We start from the raw sequence: 22673 nt of genomic DNA on the forward strand, positions 1-22673 counted from the left end.
TGAGACTCTTGATCTCTCAGGGTTGTGAGTTCGAGCCTTGTGTTGAATGTAGAGATTACTAAAAATAAACTTTAAAACTAAGTAAAATAAATAGGGGCACCGGGGTGGCTTAGTCGGTTAAGCATCCTGCTTCAGCTCAAGTCATGATCTCACAGTTCATGGGTTTGAGCCCCACATGGGGCTCTGTGCTGACAGCTCAGAGCCTGGAGCCTATTTCAGATTCTGTGTGTCTGTGTCTGCCCCTCCCTGACTCATGCTCTGACTCCCTCTCTCTCTCTCAAAAATAAATAAACCTTGGGGCGCCTGGGTGGCTCAGTCGGTTAAGCGGCTGACTTCGGCTCAGGTCATGATCTCGCGGTCCATGAGTTCGAGCCCCGCGTCGGGCTCTGTGCTGACAGCTCAGAGCCTGGAGCCTGTTTCAGATTCTGTGTCTCCCTCTCTCTGACCCTCCCCCGTTCATGCTCTGTCTCTCTGTCTCAAAAATAAATAAACGTTAAAAAAAAATTTTTTTTTTAAATAAATAAACCTTTAAAAAACAAATTAAAAAAATAAAAATAAAAGTAAGTAAAATAAATAAAAATGCAGTTTTATTTATTTATAACAAGCATATTATAAAACATTATATAGGGGCACCTGGGTGGCTCAGTCGGCTAGGTGTCTGACTTTGGCTTAGGTTGTGATCTCACGGCTTGTGGGTTTGAGCCCCATGTCAGGCTCTGTGCTGACAGCTCAGAGCCTGGAGGCTGCACATTTTGTGTCTCCATCTCTCTCTGCCTCTCCCCTATTTGTGCTGTGTCTCTGTCAAAAATGAATAAACGTTAAAAAAAAAATAGAATATTATATAAAAACAAGTACATTTCAGTGCTTATTTAGTCACATGAGAGGACAGTGTAGCTACAGGACATTTCCATTATTGCAGGAAGTTCTTTTGGACAGTGCTGGTCTACAATGACTAATTTGTTTCTCAGGGAAATCACAGAAACTTGAATAAACTAGATACTTTTTCTTCTGTTTATTTTTATTCGTCAAACACTACAGGTCCTGAAGGTCTGAATTGTATTTGACTGGATTCCTGTCCTCATAGTGGAATTGGGAAGAGAGGCAGTTAAGTAAGCAATTGCCACACAGTGAAACAGTACCATCTATAAGGAGGGAAGCCCCTGTGGACACTTCTTCATTCCCCACATTTGCAGAGAAGCGTGGTATGCTGGCATTGTCCAAAGTTAGTTAAAGAAGCAGGTGAACAGGGAGATGAGGTCCTTGCCCTCAGGGAGTGCCTGGTCTACTGGTAGAGGCAGATCTGTAAAAGGACCATGGCAACAGACAAGGTGGGCACCAATCGTGTATTCTACAAATAATGTATGGAGTGTGCTAGGCACTGGGAATACAGCAGTAAGCTCAAAAACCCTTTCATACTGCTTACATTCTCATGGGGCGGGGTGGGGGGGGGGGGAAGAGATGAACAAAATAAAGTAATTGGCATGCCAGATGGTGATAAGTACTATGGGGAACTATAAAGCTGGGAAGGAGTGTAAGGAAGAGTGGGTTGCAATATTCAGCAAGATAGTTAGGGAAGGCCTTTTTAAGAATGTGACAAAGACCAAAAGGAAGTTATGGAGTGGACCACGTGGATAAGTAGACCAGAGAACAAGTGCAAGGGTGATGTACTGGGGGTATGGCTGGTATGTTCAAGGAAAAGCAGTTAGTGGAAGAATATTAGATGAAGTCAGGTAAGGGGCATGGGAAGCCGCACTGGGAGAGGCCTAGTGGGCCATTATAAGGACTGTGGCTTTTATTCCAAGTGAAATGGCATTTTAAACCAAAGAGTGACATGATCTGAAGTTTCGTAAGGATCACCAGGGCAACCGGGAAGCCCAGAGCAGGTTATCACCCTGCCTCTGGGTTAGGGAAGGCTTCCTGACAGGGCTTTCCGGGGACCAGTAGGTGTTAGCTGGGCAACGGGATGAGCACGAAGAAGAGTGCTCCAGGCAGAAGAAAGCATGAGCAAGGTGAGAAAGCATGACACTCTCACGGAACTGGGTAGGACGACAAGGGAGGGGGCCCAGGGGATCCAAGCAATGGCTTGGAGGCTAAGCTAGGGAGGCTCAAGAGCAGGCTCCGGTGTATTGCAGGGCTGGTGGGCCGATCTGGGACTGAATGTCAGGGCTGAGGAGGCGCAGATTTGGAGAGACGCGACAGGGACCACCTAGAGGTCGAGGTACTAATGACGCCAGAGCCTCTTCCGAAGCGCAAGACTACAACAACCACAATCCTTAGCGCTTGCAGTTCCGGCGTCGCCAAGTCCTAGACTGGAGGCGACGCGGCGCGGGGTCACGTGGTGCGGGCGCGTCACGTGGATAAGTCAGGTGACGCTGCGGGGCGGGCGGACAGACTGCGGGGCGGACGGTGGACGCAGGGACGCGGGTTTAGCAGTGCCCCCACGGACCCGAGCCCCGCCGTCGTTGCCGCCATGACGGGGCTAGCGCTGCTCTACTCCGGGGTCTTCGTGGCCTTTTGGGCCTGCATGCTCGTCGTGGGTGAGGCCGGGCCCTGGCGGGCGGGGCCGACATCCAGTCCGAGCTGGTGGGGTTAGAGCCCAGAGGGAGAAGTGGAGTCCCGGGAATGCTGGGCCCCTATGCTGGCCCTGTGCCTGAGGCTCGAGGACTTGCTTCATGCCTGTTGGGGCTTCTGACCCTGACAGAGGAGACCCAGATCACCAGCTCCTTGAAGGAGGGGCGCGGGCGGTGGGAGGTAGGGGCCGCGAGAGCAGCCCCGGTCCCTCTCGGTCACTACCACCTCCTCCCCCCGTCTCACTGCTGCCGCCCCTCGCTTGCTCCTGATGGGCCTGCTTGGGTCACGAGCCGACTGTTCCAGTTCCTCTTTTCCCGGTCGTTTTGCCCTCCCCCACCCACAGCTTGTTGGGTAAACAGCGGCTCAGACTGGGCTGGTGGAATCTGGTGTTCTCGGCCAGAGCTTCTGCTCCCTTCTTTTCTCCAGAGTGTCCAGGTCTGCCAGTAGCTGCCAGTGGAGGGACTTGGTCTGGGAGGAGGAGTCACCGGGCGGGGGGATATGGTACTGAGGGAGTGGCAGAAAATGGAGGCCTGAGCAGAGGGATTTGAATAGATAGCCGCGCTTTGACACGAAAGCCAGCTTGAGGACTCTCCCTTGACCTAGGTGTAGGCAGACCTTCGAGGAGATGGCACATCAGCCGGGCAGCAATTTCTTGTCTAAGTTGAGAAGCTTCTCTTTGGAGAGCCGTCTCTAAACCCCCCCCCCCTTTTTTTTCCTCCCTGCTGCAGGTATCTGCTACACCATTTTTGACTTGGGTTTCCGCTTTGATGTGGCATGGTAAGGGAGGGCAGGGAGAGGATTCCCCTAGGAGCTTTTCTGCAGCCTTTCCTCTCTGACCTAAGGCCTCTACTCCCCCCCATCCCCAGCTACCTGCGATATGGACCTTTGGGAGATATGAAATGTTTTGTCCCAACATCTAGGACCGGGGGGTTTGGGGGGTTGGGGGCTGGATTTCGTGCCCACTTCTCCACTGGGGCTGAAATTGCTTTCCTCCCTGTTTCCACACCAGGTTCCTGACTGAGACTTCCCCCTTCATGTGGTCAAACTTGGGCATTGGTCTGGCTATCTCCCTGTCTGTGGTTGGGGCAGCATGGTGAGTGTTGGGGTGGTGGGACTGGGGGGAGGGGCTGAGTCATAGCAGGTGGTCATTGGGTCCTTAGTCATCCTGGGGTCAGTGACAAGCTTGGGCTTTGCTCATCAGTTTCTTATCCTTCCACCAGGGGCATCTATATTACTGGCTCTTCTATCATTGGGGGAGGGGTGAAGGCCCCCAGGATCAAGACCAAGAACCTGGTCAGGTAAGTGTAGGGCCTTCGGATGGTTGTCAGAACCAGCTGCATTGTGAGCTGCATATTTGTTTGATCTGACATGCTGCTCCTGACCAGCCCCCAATGGGGTGGGGTATCAGTGGGGGAAATGGTGGCTGGGGACTCTCTGGGGACGAAGGTTGGTTTCTTTCTTATTTTCTCCTCTCCATCCCCATGCCCACCACTACCACTACCAGCATCATCTTCTGTGAGGCTGTGGCCATCTATGGCATCATCATGGCAATTGTGATTAGCAACATGGCTGAGGTATGGAGAACCAGGGTAGGGTGGGCATCTATTCCAGTGTGTTGAGTACAATGCTTAGTGATATTGAGGGAGGGGGAGTGGCATAAGGAGTGGTTTCGGATTACTTTTCTGTCTCCCACAGCCTTTCAGTGCCACTGACCCCCAGGCCATTGGACATCGAAACTACCATGCAGGTAGGTGGATGTGTGAAGGAAAAAAAGCTGGGGCTTCATGTCTGTTTCCCCCCCTTCCATGGCCCAGCTTAGACTTATTTCAATAGTCTCTCACTTTGTTTGGCCTGCTTTGCCGAGTTGGGGTGGTGACTGGCCCCATTAGTCCATCTTGGGCCCTTGTCTTCCTCTCCCCTTGTGCCTGGCTTGGCCTCAATACTCTCTTTCCATCCCCCCAGGCTACTCCATGTTTGGGGCAGGCCTCACAGTGGGCCTGTCTAATCTCTTCTGTGGAGTCTGCGTGGGCATCGTGGGCAGTGGAGCTGCCCTGGCTGATGCACAGAACCCCAGCCTCTTTGTAAAGATTCTCATCGTGGAGATCTTTGGCAGCGCCATTGGCCTCTTTGGGGTCATTGTTGCAATCCTTCAGGTGATGAATCCCGTGGGGGAACCTGTGTCCTTGTCCCCAATCCAGACTCATTCTCCTTCCAGAGGAGCCATGGTGCTCCCTTTCCCTCTATAACCATAGAACCCCTGAATAGCTCCCCCCATTTCATTCCCATTTTTTGGTTTCTCTGTTTGAAGCTTTCTAATCTGGTATCATTGATAACTGTAATGTTTATTTCCCTGCTGCTTTGTGTCTTTGTCTTTCATTGAGTCTTTCTGTTCTGTTATTTTTTTGTCTATTTGTAGTCTAGACTGGGTTGGGATCTTGGCTGTGTGTCAGTCTGTCTTGGTGTGTTTGACTATGTTTCTCAGGGCTTGTGTGTATGTATGCTGTCAGTAGGACAGCATGTCTGAATTGTGTGCGTCTTGTCTTTGACAATGTGTGAGCGTGGCTAAGGATCAGCCTGATGGTCTGAATGTGACTGAGTGCTTAGCTGGGTTGACTCTTGGTGACTGGTCCTGTCCATATGCCACTTCTCTCCATCTCTCTGTCCCACGCCTAACTCTGTGGTTGTCTGACTGTCCTTGTTCATCTGTGTTTGTCACAGCATGCCCATCCTGGTCTAGTCATCCATCTGTTGTGGTCTGTCCATCCTGCCATGGGTTTGCTAGGCCTGATCTGTCATTTGTCACTGTTTTATCTATTGCTCTGCCTCTGTCTGATTTCTCCTGTTCTTCTTTTGCAGACCTCGAGAGTGAAGATGGGTGACTAGATGATCTGTATGGGTGGGGCTGTGTCCCACTCTTATTTATTTGTGGTTTTCCTGGGACAGCTGGAGCTGTCATCCTTGGCCTTTCAGGGGGCTTGTGTTCAAGAGCCCTCCCTGCACTCACTTGTTTGTCAACTCGGAAGCACTGCCTGGCTGGAGCCTCAGTGTGGGAAGTGGGTCACTGATGACCGTGTGCAGCTGTGCACCTGTGTCCCACCTCCACCCCTAACCCATTTTCCTGGTGTTTGTGAAATAAACGTGGTATTTGTCTGGGTCAGTGCCGCCTCTGTTGCCTTCCTTTGCTACTTTCTTTCAGGGAGGGAGGGTAAACGGGCCTGTAGGCCTCAACCTAATGTCAGCCTCTTGGCACTTTTCTGGCTCATACATAGTCTCTACTCTGGACAGAACTAGTTCCTGGGTGGGGAGGTATGGTGCTGGGCTAAGGACTCTAGCCCTGAACATCCTTACTGAAAGGAACAAGGGAGTCTGGGGATATGGACCCAGGTGATTGTGCAGGGGAAGGGTCTGTCCTTAGTCCCATGTCTTCAAGGTTTTGTCTAAGCCCAGATGAGCCATCTGCTTACCTGGCTCTACCCTCCGGCATCCATCACCCTCTACCCCTCTGGAGCTTGGAGCCCATTCATTTGCCTCTGCCTATCCCCGTGCCATCCCCTGCCAGTAACAAATTTGAATCCTTGTTCCCAGGGCCCTGTCCAGTTCCTCCCACTTCCGTGCAGTCTCTTAACCAACCTCCTGTTACCCTAGAAGCCCCTGCCACACACGTCTGTCCTCGCCTTTAGGGGTCCTGCCCAGCTGGCGGGCCTTTAATCCTGTTCCTATCCATGAATTGACAAATCCCTAACCTCCCCGTTTGTGTCGCCTAACTTCCAGGCCCCCTTCTTCGGCGGAGTTCGAGCTCCAGCCCACACCCACCCCGAAATGGGTTTGACCCACCCACACCGCCCCATCCAGGCCCCGAATCCAACCTCTGGAGTGACCTTACCGATGTCCGCCCCTCTCCGGTCCCTCGCCACCCCCGGCCCCTCGCTCCGCCGCGCTTGGCCGCCGGCGGGAGGGGCGGGTGGCGGAGGCGCGCGGCGGGTGCGGGCGCGCTGGAGGCGGGGGCCGCGGGGGCGCGCGCGCGGGCGCGCCGGCCGGGCCTGCCCCTCCGAGGCGCCGTAGCGCGGGAGGGAGGCGGCGGCGCTGTGGTCCATCGGTCCTCGGGTCCGTGGGTCTGCCCGGCCGCCCGGCCCCGCCCTGCCCCCCGGGGCGGCTCGGCTCCATGGCCCGCGGCGGCGGCGGCGGGAGGCGGCCCGGGGGCCGCAGGGGCCGCTGACCGGGCGGCGGGAGGCGGCGGGGCCGGGCCATGGGGGACGGAGCCGTCCGCAGCCGCGGGAGCCGGGAACCCAGCCCGAGCAGGAGCGGCACCCCCTGCTGAGCCCCGAGCGCCGGGTGAGAGGGGTGCGCGCGCGGCCCCCAGCCCAGGGCCCCGACATTCCAGACCCGGCCCCGCCAGGAGCGCCCTGAGCGCGGCCCCGCGATCCCCGCCCAGGAGCCGGTGAGAGGCGCCGGCGGTCAGACCCCGGCCTGGCGTTTCCCCACCCCCCCCCCTCCCCCTCGGCTCCCCCCGGACTCTTCTGCCCGCCCCCTGCCAGCCTCCCTTATTGTCCTCGCTCGCCCCGGCCTCGTGGCTCGGGGAGGCGCTCCACTCACGTTTCCCCCTTGGCTCGGCCCCCGCCCCACATCCACGCCCCCCCCCCGCCCCCCGCCCCGGCTCCACACCCACCCGGTCTTCGCTGCCTCCCCCGTCCCGGGAGCCACGTGTTCAGGCCGCTCTGTCTTCCAGCCCCGCCCAAGCGCACCTCGCAGCCTGGCCGCCAGCCTGACCCAGAACCCCTGCCCGGGAGGGAGGGGTGGGAATGTTTGCACGTGGGGCCGGGCGTCTGAGCTGCCGGGGAGCCTGCATGCATGGCTGTGTACATCGAGGAGCAGCGGCTTTGTTTGTGAGTGTGTGACTCTGCGTTACTGTTACTGTCGCTGGGGTGTGTCTGTGACTCTATATGTAGTTCTCTGTGTGTCCTGAGTGCAGGTGACTTTAGCTGGGACTCCAGGTATCTGTGGTTGTGTGCTGCTGGGTATCTGTGAGACTCAGCCTGCTTCCTGAAGCATTGCCAGAAGTGTTGGTGCTCTGTTGGAACCGCAGCTGGAGCTGTGGCCCAGGCAGACCCTTTCCTGCCTGCTGGTGCTGGACCCACCTCCAGGGCCCATATGTTCCTTCTTCTGGGAATCAGCACGAGCAGTGCTGCGCAGGCGCCAGAAAGTTCATCCCAATCCTTGAGGTCTTAGAGGAGGGGTGTCTCATGCCCCACCCTGTATTTTGACCTCGTGCTCCGGACGGAAGGGAGCCCATAAACATCTCGTTCGTATTTGGGCCTCCTGGATGCTGAGGGCCACTTCCCAGCCTGGTCCTAGTTGGCCCGGCCTACTTGCCACTGGTACCTATCCAACCCAACCACTGCCCACCATGCTTCTGGGAAGACTAACTGACGTCGTGAGTACTAAGCCCCCTTGCATGGTGGGTACTCAATAAATGGTCTCCCTTCCCCAGACCACGAGTCCTGGGTTGAGGATGCTACCCTGTGGGGTGTTGTCCTCTGGGGGCGCAGGTACACATACGGGTCTGCAGATAAACGTGTTTCCGTGTTGAGGTATGAACCAGTGTGACTAGAAGTCATGTGTCTGTGTTTCTGAGAACACATGGGAGTGTGTGTCAAGACATACAGTAAGGGCGTGCACCTGAGTGTGAGAGTGCATGAGGCTGTGCTTGTGTGTATGCGTGTCCGCAAGGACAACGAATGTACACCTATGTGGGTTAGTACTCAGGTGTGTGAGGATGTGTGAGTAGTGAGTTGCCAGGGACCGTGTCTGTGTATCTGTTTGCAGGTAGAATGTGAGCCCGTGAGTATCACAGGGTACGAGCAGGTAAGTGTGAGGATGTGGATCCGTGAGTGTGAGCAGCGGGCGGGAGAGGGGTGGGTAGCCTTGCCCACAGGGCCCTGACCTTCTGGGTCTGTTTCTCTCTTCCCCCTGTGCAGGCCGGCAGCCGGATGCCCGGGCCCATCGGGCGGGCCGGCGGCCGCCTGCGGGATGAGCAGACTGCTGGGGGGGACGCTGGAGCGCGTGTGCAAGGCTGTGCTCCTTCTCTGCCTGCTGCACTTTCTCGTGGCCGTCATCCTCTACTTTGACGTCTACGCCCAGCACCTGGCCTTCTTCAGCCGCTTCAGTGCTCGGGGCCCTGCCCGTGCCCTCCACCCAGCTGCCAGCAGCAGCACCAACTTCTCTCGGCCCAACGCCACTGCCCCCAGCTCGGGGCTCCCTGAGGCTCCCAGTGCCCGGCCAGGCCCCACGGCTCCCATCCTGCCTCCCTGTCCTGACTCGCCGCCTGGTCTTGGTGAGCCTGCAGGGTGGGGCCTGCCTATTGGGGTGGGCAGAAGACCTGACCATTTTGATTTGGGGAATGACCCATGGGAGCGCTGGGGCTCTGGGTCTGTCGCGAGAGGGCTGTTCCTGGGGTTCCCTTGCCCACCCCTGGGCTGCGGGAGAGGGCTGGTGTCCCTGGATTCTGATGAAGGCCTGATTCCCGCTACCGTCCTGCCTGCAGTGGGCCGACTGCTGATTGAGTTCACCTCACCCATGCCACTGGAGCGGGTGCAGAGGGAGAACCCAGGCGTGCTTCTGGGCGGCCGCTATACGCCACCTGACTGCACGCCCGCCCAGACAGTGGCAGTCATCATCCCCTTTCGACACCGGGAGCACCACCTACGCTACTGGCTCCACTACCTGCACCCCATCCTGAGGCGACAGCGGCTGCGCTATGGCGTCTACGTCATCAACCAGGTGTGCTCTCTGTGGCCCCAGGCCGCGCACCAGCCACCAGGGAACCCATAAGCACCTGTAGGTGTGGGGACCCACGTGCCTTGTGGGGCATCCGTGGGGTTGGGGGCATCCGTGGGTTCTTGTCTGCCTATGGTTGTGTGGAGCCGTGGATGTACGCCTGGGGCTACGTGTACGCCCATGCACACACAGGAAGGTTTGCGTGTGTGTGAAGAGGAGTGTGCGCGTGCGAATGTTGGCACGCACACTGACAGGCGTGTGCATGGCCTCAATGGGGATGAGCCCCGTTGTCTACGGTTGACAGGCCCCGCCCCATGGAGGTGGAAATGTAGGGTCTGCTGGCTGTGAGGAGATGTGGAGGAGCCCCAGGAGAGGGAGAGTTAGACCCTGAAAGAGAAATGGAGTCTGCATCAGGGCCAAGGCCATAGCAGAGGCCCGGGAACTCAGCTTAGTGTCTAAGCCTTCCCACGGGCCTCGCTGGGGCTGGCTGCTGGGGTCTGGGGAGGATGCGATCAGGTCCTCCTTCCCATACTTGGGACTCCCATACTTGGACTTGGATCTCTGTAGACTCCAGGAAGATGGTGTGAGATGAGTCGGAGCAGGGCGCTGTGGGAGCACATAGAGGCCTTGTCCAGCCCTGAGGGATGAACAGGCATCAGCCAACAGACAGACTGGAGGCCCCAAGCCCCAGTGAGAGAATGGGTCTCGTGTGTTCGGGAACTGTTGGCTGCGGTGTGGAGTCCAACGTGTAGGGTGGGTAGCGAAGATGATGCTGGAGTTGCTGGTGGAGGCCAAATCCAGAAGGGTCTCTGGAGGCATGTGAAGCAATTGAGCCCCAGGTAATGGGGCACCACTGGAAGGTTCTAAACAGGGAGTGGTGTGTACGTTTCTTATTGGGAAGATTGCTCTGCCAGGGCATCTCGAGGGTTTCTTCTTGGCTGTTTGCCAGGTGCTTGGCTGCACCTGTGAGGGAGATGGGAGCACAGGAGCTGGGCCAGTCTGGGGGAGAACATGACTCTGAATTCTTTTTTGCATGTGATGAGTTTGAGTGTTTGGGTGAAGTATGAGAGGAATGTTCAGGAGGCAGTTGGACCAGGAGTGAGGCCTGAGGTGCAGAGAGGGATCTGGGAGCCACCAGCATGCACATGGTCCTTAAAACCCAACAACATCCAACCTGCCCAGGGAGCATGGGACCCGAGAGGAGAAAACCAGTATGTAAGGGACGGGTGGAGAAAGGGACAGTGCCACAGAGGCTGTGAAGGTTGGCCAGAAATGTTCAAGGAGCCCCTGGAGAGTGTGGTGTCCCAGAGGCCCAGGAATAAGTGTCCAGAAGGAAGCATGGTGGCTACGTGAGTATTGCCGGGGGAGTGAGGATGTGGACTAAGAAGCGTCCAGTGGATTTAGCAACAAGGTGGGCCCAGCGAGAGCCATTTCAGGGGCATGGTGGGGGCGGAAGCAGATTGCAGTGGGTTGAAGAAGGAATCAGATTTGACAAAATGGAAATAGCCAATTGGAGACAACTCTTTAAAAAACTACTCTGCTGAGAAGGGAAGGCAAAGGTAGGGCGGTGGCTAGAGAGAGGTTTATTTTTCAGATGGGGTAAAATTGAGCGTGCTTATGAGCTGCGTAGGAGAAACCTAGGGCTCCTGGCTGGTGAGAGAGGTCAGAAAGGAGAGCCGATGAGCCAGGAGAAAACACAGAGTTGCTGCAAGGGCTGGTAGGAGAGAAGTGAAGGGCCGGGAGGAAAAAGAGCAAGCAGGGCTAGGTGGTTTAGGGGAGCAGCTCCCACCCTGTCAGGCCCAGGTTGGCTGGTGGGAAGGAGGGGTCAGGATTCCTCTTCTTCTTCCAGCAGGGCCCACCCTCTCCAGTCTGGCTCCAGTCTGTAATTTATGAGTTGGGACAGGGGCTCAGGGTCACCTCCTTCCATGGGATCCTCCTCGCTCTGGCCAGAATTTGGAGCTTGGGCCTGCATGGCCAGGAACCCAGCCTCAAGGAGGCCTGGCCCTGCAGCCCTATTTCTCAGGGGACCCCCAGGCTCACTGGGCCATGGCTGCCTGTATACCCTGTGCTTGTCATTTTGCTGGGGAGACCAGTGAATGTAGCCAGGTCCTGTCCCAGTCCCAGAGGCTGCCCAGGGAGTTGGATGTGGATCCAGATGAGCCAGAGGGGGCAGGTGGCTGAGACTTAGTGGCTCAGTCCCCATTGTTTCTTTACCTTAGACACTGGTCATTTGGGGCATTCATTGTTCATCTCATTTTGTGACTGTGCTCAGCAGGGATACAGGGCTGCTCTTCTCTAAGGTTCCCACCAGCACAAAGATGATGCCTGGCATCAAGGACAGGGCTGTAGGGCGTGCTGGAATGTAGGGGTGAAAGGAGTGAAATGAGAGCTCTGAATCACAGTTTACCCAGACACTGGCATAAGTGAGGCTCATAGGAAAGAATGAATAATTATGCTGAGGAGGGGAGGTTTGATCAGAGAGGCCTTGCCAGACATAAGCCTGATAAGCAGAGAAGGAGAGCCTTCCAGAGCTAACACCGAGGCCTTGAGGCAGTAAAGCCTGGCATGTTCTGGGGCTGCTGAGGAACATAGTACAGCTGGGCCATGGGGTCTGAAGGCAACAGCCAGAGAGGAGACTAGAGCCAGGTCATGGAAAGCCTTAGAAGTCAGGTCCAGGACAACAAGCTGGACTTAGGGGATCCACTCAGAGGGCAGGGCGGGGGCGGGGGGTAGTAGTAGGCCCCTGGGGACTTCTGGACAGTGGTAGAGTGGCAGGTGCCTGCCAGTCACAGGCCCAGAACTGACCTTTCCCCTGCGCCAACCCCAGCATGGTGAGGACACCTTCAATCGGGCCAAGCTGCTCAACGTGGGCTTCCTAGAGGCGCTGAAGGAGGATGCCACCTATGACTGCTTCATCTTCAGTGACGTGGACCTGGTCCCCATGGATGACCGAAACCTGTACCGCTGTGGTGACCAGCCCCGCCACTTTGCCATTGCCATGGACAAGTTTGGTTTCCGGTGAGGGCTCCTTTTCTCAACTGGACCCAGACTCCCCATCCCTACTGTCTGCACCACACCCAGCGCCCCCTTGCTTCTGGCCCTTGTGGCACACTCTCCCCCACCCCATCTCTGGCCCTCCCTCTGGAATCCCCTCAGGCCTCTCACTGACACCTGCCCTTCCATGCCACAGGCTGCCTTATGCTGGGTACTTTGGAGGTGTGTCGGGCCTGAGTAAAGCCCAGTTTCTGAGAATCAATGGCTTCCCCAACGAGTACTGGGGCTGGGGTGGCGAGGATGACGACATCTTCAACCGGTGAGTAGGGGCGGGGCGGGAGTAGACCGGGTGCAGAAGGTGCAGCGCAGACTGGGCGAGGCTCCTTGCCCTTCCTGGTGCCTGCTCCAGCCCGTCTGTCCCCATCCCCAGGATCTCCCTGACTGGGATGAAGATCTCGCGCCCAGACATCCGCATAGGCCGCTACCGCATGATCAAGCACGACCGGGACAAGCATAACGAGCCCAACCCGCAGAGGTGACCCCAAGTGCCCTTAATCCCTTACTCCCTAGAAGTGACTCCCCAGCGCTGCTGATCCCCAGATGTTTCCCCAAGGCCCCTGACCCTCGATTCCTAGAGATGACTCCCACATCCCTGATTCCTGTTCCCTAGCCCCTAGCTCAGCCTCACTCCAGACTTCTGTCCTCCTGATTCCGAGAGGTGACAGGAATGTAAAGGCAGGGCTCAAATCATCACCGAGTAGATTACATTCCCGTCGGTGTCCTCACAGACCTCCCTTGTGCCAGAGCAGATGGGACAAGAGATAGCAGGTGCCGGGCACAGCTCCTGGGCCTGGGGCCCCAATAAAGGTGGCCTGAGCGATGTGGGGCAGGGCACGGAAAGATAGTGCTGGCCTCTCTGAGACGGGAGTGGGCTGCTCCGTCCCCGAGGATGCGGCAATATCTGGTGTCTGGTGCTGGCTGGGAGGAGCACCTGAGGGCGCATGCAGTGTAGACCGGCACTTCCTGGCACTGCTTTAACCTTGGTGGGAGGGGGGCCCAGAGCCAGTCCCAGCTGGACATCCCATGTGAAGTTCATTCCAGGGAGGGAGACAGGCAGTTGCAGCACAAGGTTCAGGGCATGTACTGTCCTGGCAGAAAGAGGGAGTGATGGTGGGAGTCCTCCTGGAGGAGGTGATGGTAAACTCGGAACTTGGAAAGGTTATTTATTCAATAGGTACTTGTCACACACCTGCCTTGGGCACAGTGCTATCTTCACCAGGCTAGTGGAGGTGGTCAGTTTGAAAAGGAATAGCATTTGCAGGAGTCTGAAATGTGAACATGCCGAGAGTCTGAAAGTCTGGTATTACAATCTCTGAAGGCTGGGAGTGACAGTAGAGGGGTCAGTGCTGGGTGTTTGGGGTCGCATATCCCAAGATGAGAGTTTCACTTTTGTCCCAGGGGCACTGGGGAGTCACAGAAGGGCTTTAAGCAGGGGACGGGCAGGATGAGATTTGCGTTTGAAAGGATCACCCTTTGAGTTTGAAGAAGGTGAAGGGCTGGCAGAGCTGCTGGTGGGCCAGGAAGGGAGCCGACCAGGCTTGGAGGAATCCGCCGGGCCCAGGGGTGTGATAGGTGTGTGCCTGCTGTGCCCCCAGATGGAGCAGTAGGCTTGTTCTGTTCTGAACCCAGGATATAAGAGTGGGGAGGTCGGTTGCAGCACCAGTGGAAGGTTGACATTTGGCAGGAGCATGAAGCACAGGGCACGGGGAGCTGATGAAAGAGCAGTTCAGATAACAGACGTGGTGAGCGGGGGAGGGAGAAGAGGGGCTGCAGGGCATCCAAGGGAGAGTGCTCGGTGTTGGGATGGCTCCAGAGAGGGATCCAAGCCGAGCTTGGAAGGACCAAGGACCGGAAAGGTCCAAACAGTCGGGATGAGGGTGGGAGCAGAGCTCTAGAAGCACATGCCAGGAGCCTAGGTCCTGTTTCAGGCCTAGGTGTCATCATCAGTTCGTGATATCTGCTTTGGGTGAGGACGTGGCAAGACAGCACAGCATTTCTGGCTTAAGGAACTCTGGATGGTGGTTCCATCCACCTAGTTGCTTTTGCCTCAGATCCCGTTCTCCTGGATTCTTCTTTCACGCACCCTCCATGTCTAAACCATCAGCAAGTCGTGTCCGTGCCATTCCCAAAACACATCTGAGCCCATCCACCTCTCCCTCCACCGCCTCTGTCATTTTGTCTGGACTACTGCAGTGGCCTCTCACCAGCTTCCCTGTTTCCCCTTGCCCTTCTGCAGTTCACATCCTCTGCCCCCCCACCCCCACCCGACCCCACCAATGGGCTAAAAATCCCTGTCTTCTCACTCACAGAATAAAAAAACTGCTTCCTCTGACTTACATAGCCCCGCCTCTACATGCTCTAGCCTCCATGCTATTCCTAAGCCCTTGGCCCATTAAGCTCTAACCCCTTACTGTGCAAATTCTCATTCCCAGTTTAGGGTCAGGATATGCTTACTTCTGCCCGAATGCTCTTCCCCTGCTGTCAGTGTGGTGTCACATGTTCACCCCTTCCAAGGCAGCCATCTTGGTCTCCCTCTCCTGTTTCCCTTAGCACCCGGATGTGTTCCTTGTCTGTTACCTGTCTTCCCTAGTGGAATAGACTTGCCATGAGAGGAAGAACCTTACTGTCCTGTTCATGGCTGTGTCTCTGGTACTTAGAGCAGAGCCTGGCACTTGGGGACTGCTCAGTAAGTAAGTGGTGAGAGACAGGGAAGATAGCACAGAGAAGAGGGACTTGGGGAGTGAAGATGATGACCCGACACAAGACACATCACATTTGAGGTGCCTGTGGGTTACCCATGTCTGGGTCTAAGGCTTGGAAGAAAAGTCTGAGATGAGAGAGATTTGTGAGGGTGTCACAGTTCTGGATTCAAGGGTTTAAGATCTCTGTTCTGAAGGCAGATGCCAGAGCAAAAGGGCTCCAAGCCGGTGACGGGCAGAGGGGGTGGTGAGAGAACGGAGTCATCCCTGGAAGAAGCCAGGGTGGTTTGAGCCTTAGCCCAGAAATCTCATACTAGGTTTACTGGGTTTACTGGGTAACCCTGATCTGGACCCACTTCCATCTTATCTAGGTTTACCAAGATTCAAAACACGAAGCTGACCATGAAGCGGGATGGCATCGGGTCAGTGCGGTACCAGGTCTTGGAGGTGTCTCGGCAACCGCTCTTCACCAATATCACAGTGGACATTGGGCGGCCCCCATCATGGCCCCCTCGGGGCTGATACTAATGGACAAAGGCTCCCAGTGCCAAGGATTGCCTGCCAGAGGACTGACCTATATAGCCTGGCTGGTGGTTGCTCTATGGGGGATCTCCCAGGACTGAGACTGTGGGCTCTGTTTCCGGAGGGTCTTCAATAGGCCCCCCCTGCAGCTGCACCTGGAAGTTTCAGAACCTACTCTGGGGGACTTCCAACCTGGGCAAGCCCCTCAAGTGTGGCCCTCTCTGGGGTCAACCCTTCTTCCTGCCCCTTCCTCCCCAGCCCAGCCCTCCCTCGCCGTCAGGGTCGGGCCAGCCCCTGCACTGCCTCACCGAGTGGCCTGGGCTAGGTCACTCCACCTCTCTGTGCCTCAGTTTCTCCCCCCTTGAGTCCCCCTAGGGCCTGGAAGAGTGGGAGGTATGACTAGGGGGCAGTGTCGCTTCCAGGGGGAATTCTCAGACCTGAGGATCCCCCGTACTCCCAGGGGAGGGGAAACCTTTTTCATTCAACATTGTAGGGGCAAACTCTGGTGCGCCCCCTGCTGAGGAGCAGCCCCAGGAGGGGACCAGAGGGGGTGCTGTGTCGCTGCCCGGGATCTTGGGGTTGGGCTTTGCATGCGGGGCAGGCGGGGCTTAGATCAGTCAGTCAGGTTCTTGCCTCCCTGTCTCGGAGAGAAGGCAGTAGCCCCAGGGCCGGCTCGTTGTTTGTACATTGCACAGAAACTTGTGTGGGTGCTTTAGTAAAAAACGTGAATGGAGCAGCCCCTTTGTCTGCTTGGGGTTGGGGATCTAGGTCCCTCTGTGTGTTGTGGGAGGGCACCTGGCCCAATTCTTCTGTCTGGCCCGGGCTGTCCTGGTTCCCCAGGCCCTTACAAGCGCAGTCGCTCGCGAGACTTCCGCCGACCCTAAAAGGAAAGGTTTACCCTGCCGCTGCCTCCGGGCTAGGGGAGGCAACGAAGTAATAATCCCAGGGGGAATCCCATTTCTGGGTTCTTCCCACCTGCCCCGAAGCCGAATGCTGCCCAGAGATGAGCCCACAGCGCTTGGCGTCAGAGCTCTGTGGATGGTCGGACTTCCAAACCACCTGCCTCCGCCGTGGGTCCGACTCCCCGCGAGCTGGCGCCGCCCACCCCACCTGGGATGGCTAGGGGCGGGGCCTGGGTAGCGGCGCGGTTTCCCGGGTGACGGCCACGCGGAAGAGGCGGGGCTAGGGCCCTGGTCTCCACTGCCCGGCTCCTGGGGGCCGTGACCGGGAATCGCGGCCCCGAGAGTCAGGCAGAAGCGGGGCAGAAGGGACAGCGCCAGAGGCCAGTGCTCCCAACCCAGTAATTCCAGTCTCTGACTGGCGGCAGAACAAGGGTGGGGCTTGGGAGAGGCCGGAGAGCGCGACAAGCTTGAAGGCGTGGCCCGCGAGGCCAGCGAGGGGCAGGGCCCAGCCTTGGACTACCAGCCTTGTAGTGATGCTGCGCTCCGACCTGCTCTCCCGCAGGTCGGAGCCTGGGGCCGCTTGTCGCGGAGTGGCGGCGCGGGCGGGCCATGTCTTGGGACTCCCCGTCGCTGTGGGTGCTGGTAGAGGAGCACGTTCCGCTCCCGGAGCGGCCCGAAGTGAAGAGGATTCTGGGGGAGACGACGGTGGACCTGAGCCTGGAACTCCGGGCAGAGGTGGGGAGTGGGCTGATGGGTCACTCCAGGCCTGTCCCACGATTCGGGTGATTTCCCCACCTCCTCCGGATCCCTGGCCCTGCCCGATAACTCTCGAGATCTTGCTGCATCTCACTGTCCGCCCAGCCCTCTTGACTCCTCTCTGCCCCTCAGTCCCCCAGCCCCCTTCACGCCCGTCACTTCTCTCCCCAGTCGCAAGGTGTCCCAGCTCTCCTTGCAGGTGGTGATGCTACAGTCACTGCTCCGTGAGGCTCGATCCTCCCAAGCCTCTGGCTCCCGACCCACCTCTGACCCCTCCTCCCTTCTGGCACCACCGCCCCTCCTAAGAGACCTCGTGCGCCAGGAACTGAGACAGCTGCTCCTTGGTCTCCGCCAGAAGGCCATCTGCGAGGGCAGGTGGGAACCTCAGACCTAGGGCTAAGCCCCACAGCAAAACTAAGAGGGGCTAGCCCTGTGCCTGATAAGGGGCCAGGATTGCCTTCCTGTGGTTCCCTGGAAGGAGCCTCGGAGTTTCTTTCTGTGATCTTCTGCAGAGACCAGACCCAGGCTTGGATCCAGTATAGCCCCAGGGTCCTGCGCTTTGCCCTGGAGGAGCCTGGGTGTGATTTGCCAGAACAGGAGATATTCCAGATGAGAGCTGGTGAATCCAGGTAAAGTGGAGGTGAATCTATGTAGGAGAGGAGGGATCGCTCCCTGCTTAGCAGAGGGCCCCAGCCAGCTGGTGGGTTCCACCTGGCTCCACGGAGAAGTTCCTGGCCTGGAGCTGGATCTCCTACAACCACATGTATGGATCAGTGAGGGCTGGGTTAGAGAGCGCTGGGGACCAAATGAAAGAAGTGAGAAAGGAGCACATTCGTAAGTGAATGGAAGCAGCCACTTATTTCTAGTTCTTACACAACTCTGTGGGGAGCAGTGGCCCCCTTTTACAGATGAGGAAACTAAAACTCAGAAGGGATACTCGATTTGCACAAAGTCACACACACTGAAGGGTGGCAGAGTCCATTTGCAAACCCAGGCTCCAGAACTCCTCCCCTTTTGCACTATGTTATGTTGCCTTTGTGAGAAAAGACACAGGATTATCTGGGAGAAGTGGCATTCGTGTCCTGAAGGCCTGGGGTGAGGCAACATGGCGGGGGGGGGGCATGATGTTGGCCTCATCTGCCAGCAGCAGTCAGAGGGACCTCAGCGTCATCAAGGACCAGCTGAACGTGTCCAGCATCGACCAGGTTGCCAGACACCTGCGGTGAGGCCCCTGAGTGTGCGTGGTGAGGGTGAAGACAGGGAGGATGGGGCTGGGACCAGTCTTGAAGTACTGGGACTGGACTGTGAGAGAGGAGGAGGAGGCCGCACACCTGGTGAGGAGACCAGGAGGGGAAGGCTGAGAGGTGGAAAGGGCAGGTTGCTGCAGGGCCTGTGCAGTTGCTGCCAGGAAGTGGTTAATGATGGATGCCAGCAGGCGCTGAGCCCCAAGGATTTTTATCCTGAGGTGGGGAACCACGGAAGGGTTTTGAGAAGGGGAATGGCCGTGATGCAGGGCAGAATGGAGGCAGGACGAGGCCCATGCAGTAGAGGATGGTGGGCACTGTGAGATAGGCAAGGGACGGACACATCCTGCTCAGGGAGAGGCCCGTAAGGGCTGGAAGGCTGGGCCAGCACCCGGCCACAGAGAGCAAGGTGGGCTGAGGAAGGAGGGCCTGGTGGAGGTGAAAGCTGGAGGTTAGCGCTATGTGGACGGCTCAGCTGAGACAGTCCTGTGGCACTGGTCCTGGCTGCCTTACTCCCATGTGTCCCAGGAGCCTCCTGGAGGAGGAGTGTCACACGTTGGAGAGGATGATCCCCATCCTACAGGTGAGCTGCGGCCCTGGGCTTCGCTGCCCAGAGCCCTTCTGCCGAGTGGACACACCTACCTCTCACCTGGTGTGTGAGACCCACAAACGGCCATGTCCATGTGCGTATGTGCATGTAAAGGTGTGCGAGTCCTGTGTCCTTTTCTCACACGTGCACGTTCCCTGTGTGTGTGTGAATCCAGAAGATTCTGGTTGAGCCCCTAAGTCCAAGGTCAGCACTTTTAGATTAACTTGTGAAATTTGCCCCTGGTCCTTGGCTCCTTCCCTTCCCTAAGTCTGAGTCCAAGCCAGCCAGCACTTTACCAAGCTGGGCTTTTTGGGCGGAGGGTGGGAGTGTGCTGTCCCCAGGGACTGCCTGGGCTGGTTTTGGGGTCCCGCCATGGGATCATGGCCTCTGTATCCTGCCCTGCCCCTCCCCTGCCTGTGGCCGGGGTCCTGAGCCAGCTCTCCCTGCAGCGCCGCCTGGAAGAGGAGTATCCAGGGGCATCCCAGCCCTCTGAGGCCACCCTAGAGCCCACCCTGGCAGGTAAGGATCCCAAGTGGACCCCAGAGCACCCAGCCTGCTGCCCCCTGCCCCACACTTGTACACACCCTGGAACTGCTGGGTGCTGTGACTCAGGTACACCTGTCCTCCAGAGCTACGGGAACAGAAGGTGGCCATGCAACAAGAGCTGCAGGTGCCTCTGAGGCCTTCCTGTGTCTCTTCCAGCCACAGGTAAACCGGAGCAGGTGGATGGCTGACAGGGTAGGCCTAGGGTCAGGCCACTGCTCACTCACAGCTACTCTTTCCTGTTCAGGCAGCAGCCCGCGGGGTCCTCCAAGGGTCTCAGACCCTTGCCTTGCCTCCGTGGCGCTTCTGGAGTTTGGGCTGAGCCTCTCCGGTGCTGCCTGCCTGCCCCTCCTCTGGAGCGCTGCCCCCGACCTCGAGGCCTGACTACCACCTGCCGCTGGGGACGGAAGCTTCAGCGCAGCCCTGGGAAAAGGCCAGCTTCTACTCCAATGTCCAGTACAGCACCCCAGGCCCCAACCTGAACGACCGGTCACAAAGTAGGCTTCGGCTCCTGGTGGAACTCGCCCCATCCGCTGCTGCCACCTCTCAGCTGCCGTGGCCCAGCCCGGTTCAGATCTCGTCTTGGTTGGATGGGCCCTGGCCAGGACGCCAAGGCTGTCTGTCTGTCTGGCCCTTGCCCCACCCCCTCGCCAAGTCCCTAGTGTCTGCTTCTGACAATCATAGCCTTTGGCCTTTCTTCTCCCAGCCCTCCACAAACTCTTGGCAGGCAGAGGTCTCATCCCAGCCCCAACTCTTGTCCCCCTGGGGGACTCACACAAAGCACAGCAGCAGCTCAGAGACAGGAATAGAAATTTCATTAAAATCTATGGACTTTAAAATCCTAGTGGTGCACGGATGGGTAGGGGTGGGCGGTGCACCGTTATTGCTACAGAGGATTAGAGGCGGCTGTTCTGGGGCTGTCACTGCACAGAGGGGCACAGAGGTTGGACAGACAGACACTGCAGGGGGAGGGAGCTCTGGCTCCAGAGAGGGGATGGGGCACGCAGGCTGGGGCCATTTGGCACATGAACAAGGGCAGCCCAGTTTGGGAAGCCTGGGCCTTCCTTTCGCCTGGTGGAGGGAGGGCAAGGGGGTTTCATGTAAGGTCCCCTTCCCCAGGGCTCTGGGTTCAAACCTCCTGCTGAGCAGCACCCCACCCCTACCCCCCAGAAACTAGTGCTTTGGGCAGGCTGCTGGGTCATGGGCCTCTGCTGGCTGGGCCTGACAGCTAGGGCTGGTATGAGGTGTGGAGACCCCAGAGCAGCCAAGTGAGGTCCAGGCAGGCCTGGAAGACAGAGGGGGCCCAAGGCTGGGGGCATGAGAGTGGCAACCACGATAATACAATTTTTACAAAAATAATTACACAGACAAACAGGGCTGGGTGGCACAGCCTGACGAGTAACACTGTATAGCCCCTTAGCCCGTCACCCTGCTCCCAGGTAGGAAGACCCAAATTTGCCTGGGCAGGGCTGGGGTCTGCTCTGAGGGCAGGAACACTGGTCAGGAGGCTGGAGGCCTAAGGAGGGGGACAGGTAGGGGGCCAACCTAGAACCTCAGCTCAGGGCAGAGTGTGGGGGCATCAGAGGCCATGTAAAGCCCAGATCTCTGGGGACCTGGCCTGAGACCCCTCCAAAGTGCTTTGGGCCCCCCACTGACCCTCCCATCGCCCACACCCATCCCCAGCTGCCATCTTGGCATCCAAGGGACCTGTAAACACTGGGGACACGAGCACAAATGACCACGCTACCAGTGATGGCCAAGGTGACAGCAGCCACCCTGGCCAGGGCATGGCAGGGGCAGGCAGTGACACCTGTCCCCTGTCTCCCCAGTCTCTGTGGTGGGAGCATGGGAGGGGGTGGGGCACTCCCCGGGCAGCTGTGCTCATATCCGGGAGTCCTGCAGACGGCTAGAGCTGTTACTGCCCACCATGGGGATCTGGGCTTTGTCTGGGTGCAGCGGCTGGACCTCAAGACCATCTTCAGGAGAGGGCGGTATGGTGGGGGCATAGCGTCCAGTCCGGTGCTCCAGGAGGGCGGGGCCCCAGTCTCTGCTTGGCTTTGTGGCATTTTTCAAACGCTGCAGGAGAGGTAGACATGGGGGGTGGGCAGGGCACTTCAGAAAGAAGCCATTAAGCCCCATCCACCCACCCCCTCCCGGTTCAGCTAGCTGCTGCCTGCCCCCACCCCTCACCTGGAGGAGGGTGTCCCCATCTGTGCGGCAGAGCTGGAACAGGGCATAGAGAGGGATGCAAATGACGGAGGACAGAGCCAGAAGAAAGCCGATGGCCACAGCCCAGCCTGGATACTGGTAGTGGTTGTAGGTGATTGGCTGGTACTGGATCACCGTGAAAATGAGAATGAACTGCAGAGAGGAGGGATGGGAGTGCACGTGAGGCCTGCCCAGTACTCTCCACCCCCGCCTTTCCCCGGGGCTCGGTCCTCCTCTCAGCACTCCTTCCCTTCCTCTCCAGTTTCCCAAACTAGAAAGAGACATTTTTTGGGGAAGGACAGGGGCAAAGTCAAGTTTTGGGTAGTGGAAGAAGTGGAAGGAACCAGAGGCCAAGGCATGGTGGGCAGGTAGGCATTGCGGAAGAGGAGAGGTCCATCTTCGCCATAATCCTGAATCAGCCAGGGAACAATCGATGTCCCCTTTGAAGTCAGTCAGTTCTGCTCAAAGACTCGCAATGGCTCCCTATTGCCTACTGAAGTAAGACCAAATCCTTGGCCTTAGGGCTTTACCAACTCACATCCAGATCTCAGCTCATCCTTCTGGCCACATGACCCTTGTCTCAATGTCTTGACTGCACCCAGCATTTTCCTCCCTCTTCATTTATTCTGGAGAATCCTCTACATTTTCCTTTTGTCAGATGCTGTGCAAATGTCGCCCCCTTCAAGAAGCTCTCCAGATTTCTCATCCCTCTTCCTCAAAGGGCTCTCAATGGCATTTTCTGTCTGCTAAGCGTTTAATGTTTCCCATAGCCTGGGGAGCTCCTGGGATTGCCTCAGCTCTGGGTCTCTAG

At 57.5% G+C, this 22673-nt stretch overlaps 4 protein-coding genes across 16 annotated transcripts in view; 3 read left to right on the forward strand and 1 right to left on the reverse strand.

Annotated features, from left to right (window-relative positions):
- Positions 1 to 2357: 2357 nt before the first annotated feature.
- ATP6V0B (ATPase H+ transporting V0 subunit b) lies at positions 2358 to 5728 on the forward strand. Its single transcript, XM_042952763.1, has 8 exons — positions 2358 to 2537; positions 3300 to 3348; positions 3581 to 3664; positions 3792 to 3869; positions 4076 to 4145; positions 4267 to 4318; positions 4534 to 4724; positions 5428 to 5728. The coding sequence occupies exons 1-8, from the start codon at positions 2471 to 2473 to the stop codon at positions 5452 to 5454; spliced, it is 618 nt and encodes a 205-aa protein (XP_042808697.1). The 5' UTR covers positions 2358 to 2470; the 3' UTR covers positions 5455 to 5728.
- A 1088-nt stretch (positions 5729 to 6816) lies between these two features.
- B4GALT2 (beta-1,4-galactosyltransferase 2) lies at positions 6817 to 16353 on the forward strand. 4 transcript variants are annotated; one of them, XM_042952689.1, is made up of 7 exons: positions 6817 to 6903; positions 8547 to 8902; positions 9113 to 9348; positions 12173 to 12363; positions 12536 to 12658; positions 12770 to 12874; positions 15470 to 16353. In XM_042952689.1, the coding sequence occupies exons 2-7, from the start codon at positions 8599 to 8601 to the stop codon at positions 15618 to 15620; spliced, it is 1110 nt and encodes a 369-aa protein (XP_042808623.1). In that variant the 5' UTR covers positions 6817 to 6903; positions 8547 to 8598; the 3' UTR covers positions 15621 to 16353. The 4 variants fall into 4 exon arrangements, with proteins under 4 accessions (XP_042808623.1, XP_042808622.1, XP_042808621.1 ...); XM_042952688.1 differs by having other exon boundaries at positions 6818 to 7009; XM_042952687.1 differs by lacking the exon at positions 6817 to 6903 and adding an exon at positions 7302 to 7454.
- Positions 16354 to 16801: 448 nt separating this feature from the next.
- CCDC24 (coiled-coil domain containing 24) lies at positions 16802 to 20493 on the forward strand. 7 transcript variants are annotated; one of them, XM_042951791.1, is made up of 9 exons: positions 16802 to 16954; positions 17085 to 17257; positions 17478 to 17653; positions 17791 to 17907; positions 18423 to 18500; positions 19051 to 19105; positions 19561 to 19630; positions 19741 to 19819; positions 19902 to 20493. In XM_042951791.1, the coding sequence occupies exons 2-9, from the start codon at positions 17132 to 17134 to the stop codon at positions 20134 to 20136; spliced, it is 936 nt and encodes a 311-aa protein (XP_042807725.1). In that variant the 5' UTR covers positions 16802 to 16954; positions 17085 to 17131; the 3' UTR covers positions 20137 to 20493. The 7 variants fall into 7 exon arrangements, with proteins under 7 accessions (XP_042807725.1, XP_042807726.1, XP_042807727.1 ...); XM_042951792.1 differs by having other exon boundaries at positions 16802 to 16920; XM_042951793.1 differs by having other exon boundaries at positions 16802 to 16902.
- Positions 20494 to 20581: 88 nt separating this feature from the next.
- The window catches only part of SLC6A9 (solute carrier family 6 member 9), a 31404-nt gene continuing 29312 nt past the window's right edge, over positions 20582 to 22673 (reverse strand). For 3 of the 4 annotated variants that reach the window (XM_042951789.1, XM_042951788.1, XM_042951786.1), the window contains 2 exons: positions 21845 to 22015; positions 20582 to 21766 (listed from right to left, as the gene is read on the reverse strand). In XM_042951789.1, coding sequence (XP_042807723.1) covers positions 21536 to 21766; positions 21845 to 22015 — 402 coding nt within the window. In that variant the 3' untranslated portion in view covers positions 20582 to 21535. The remainder of the gene's footprint in view (positions 21767 to 21844; positions 22016 to 22673) is intronic. The other variant, XM_042951787.1, reaches the window with a different exon arrangement.

The sequence above is a fragment of the Panthera leo genome, chromosome C1 (assembly GCF_018350215.1).
Source record: "Panthera leo isolate Ple1 chromosome C1, P.leo_Ple1_pat1.1, whole genome shotgun sequence".
Lineage (NCBI taxonomy): Eukaryota > Metazoa > Chordata > Mammalia > Carnivora > Felidae > Panthera > Panthera leo.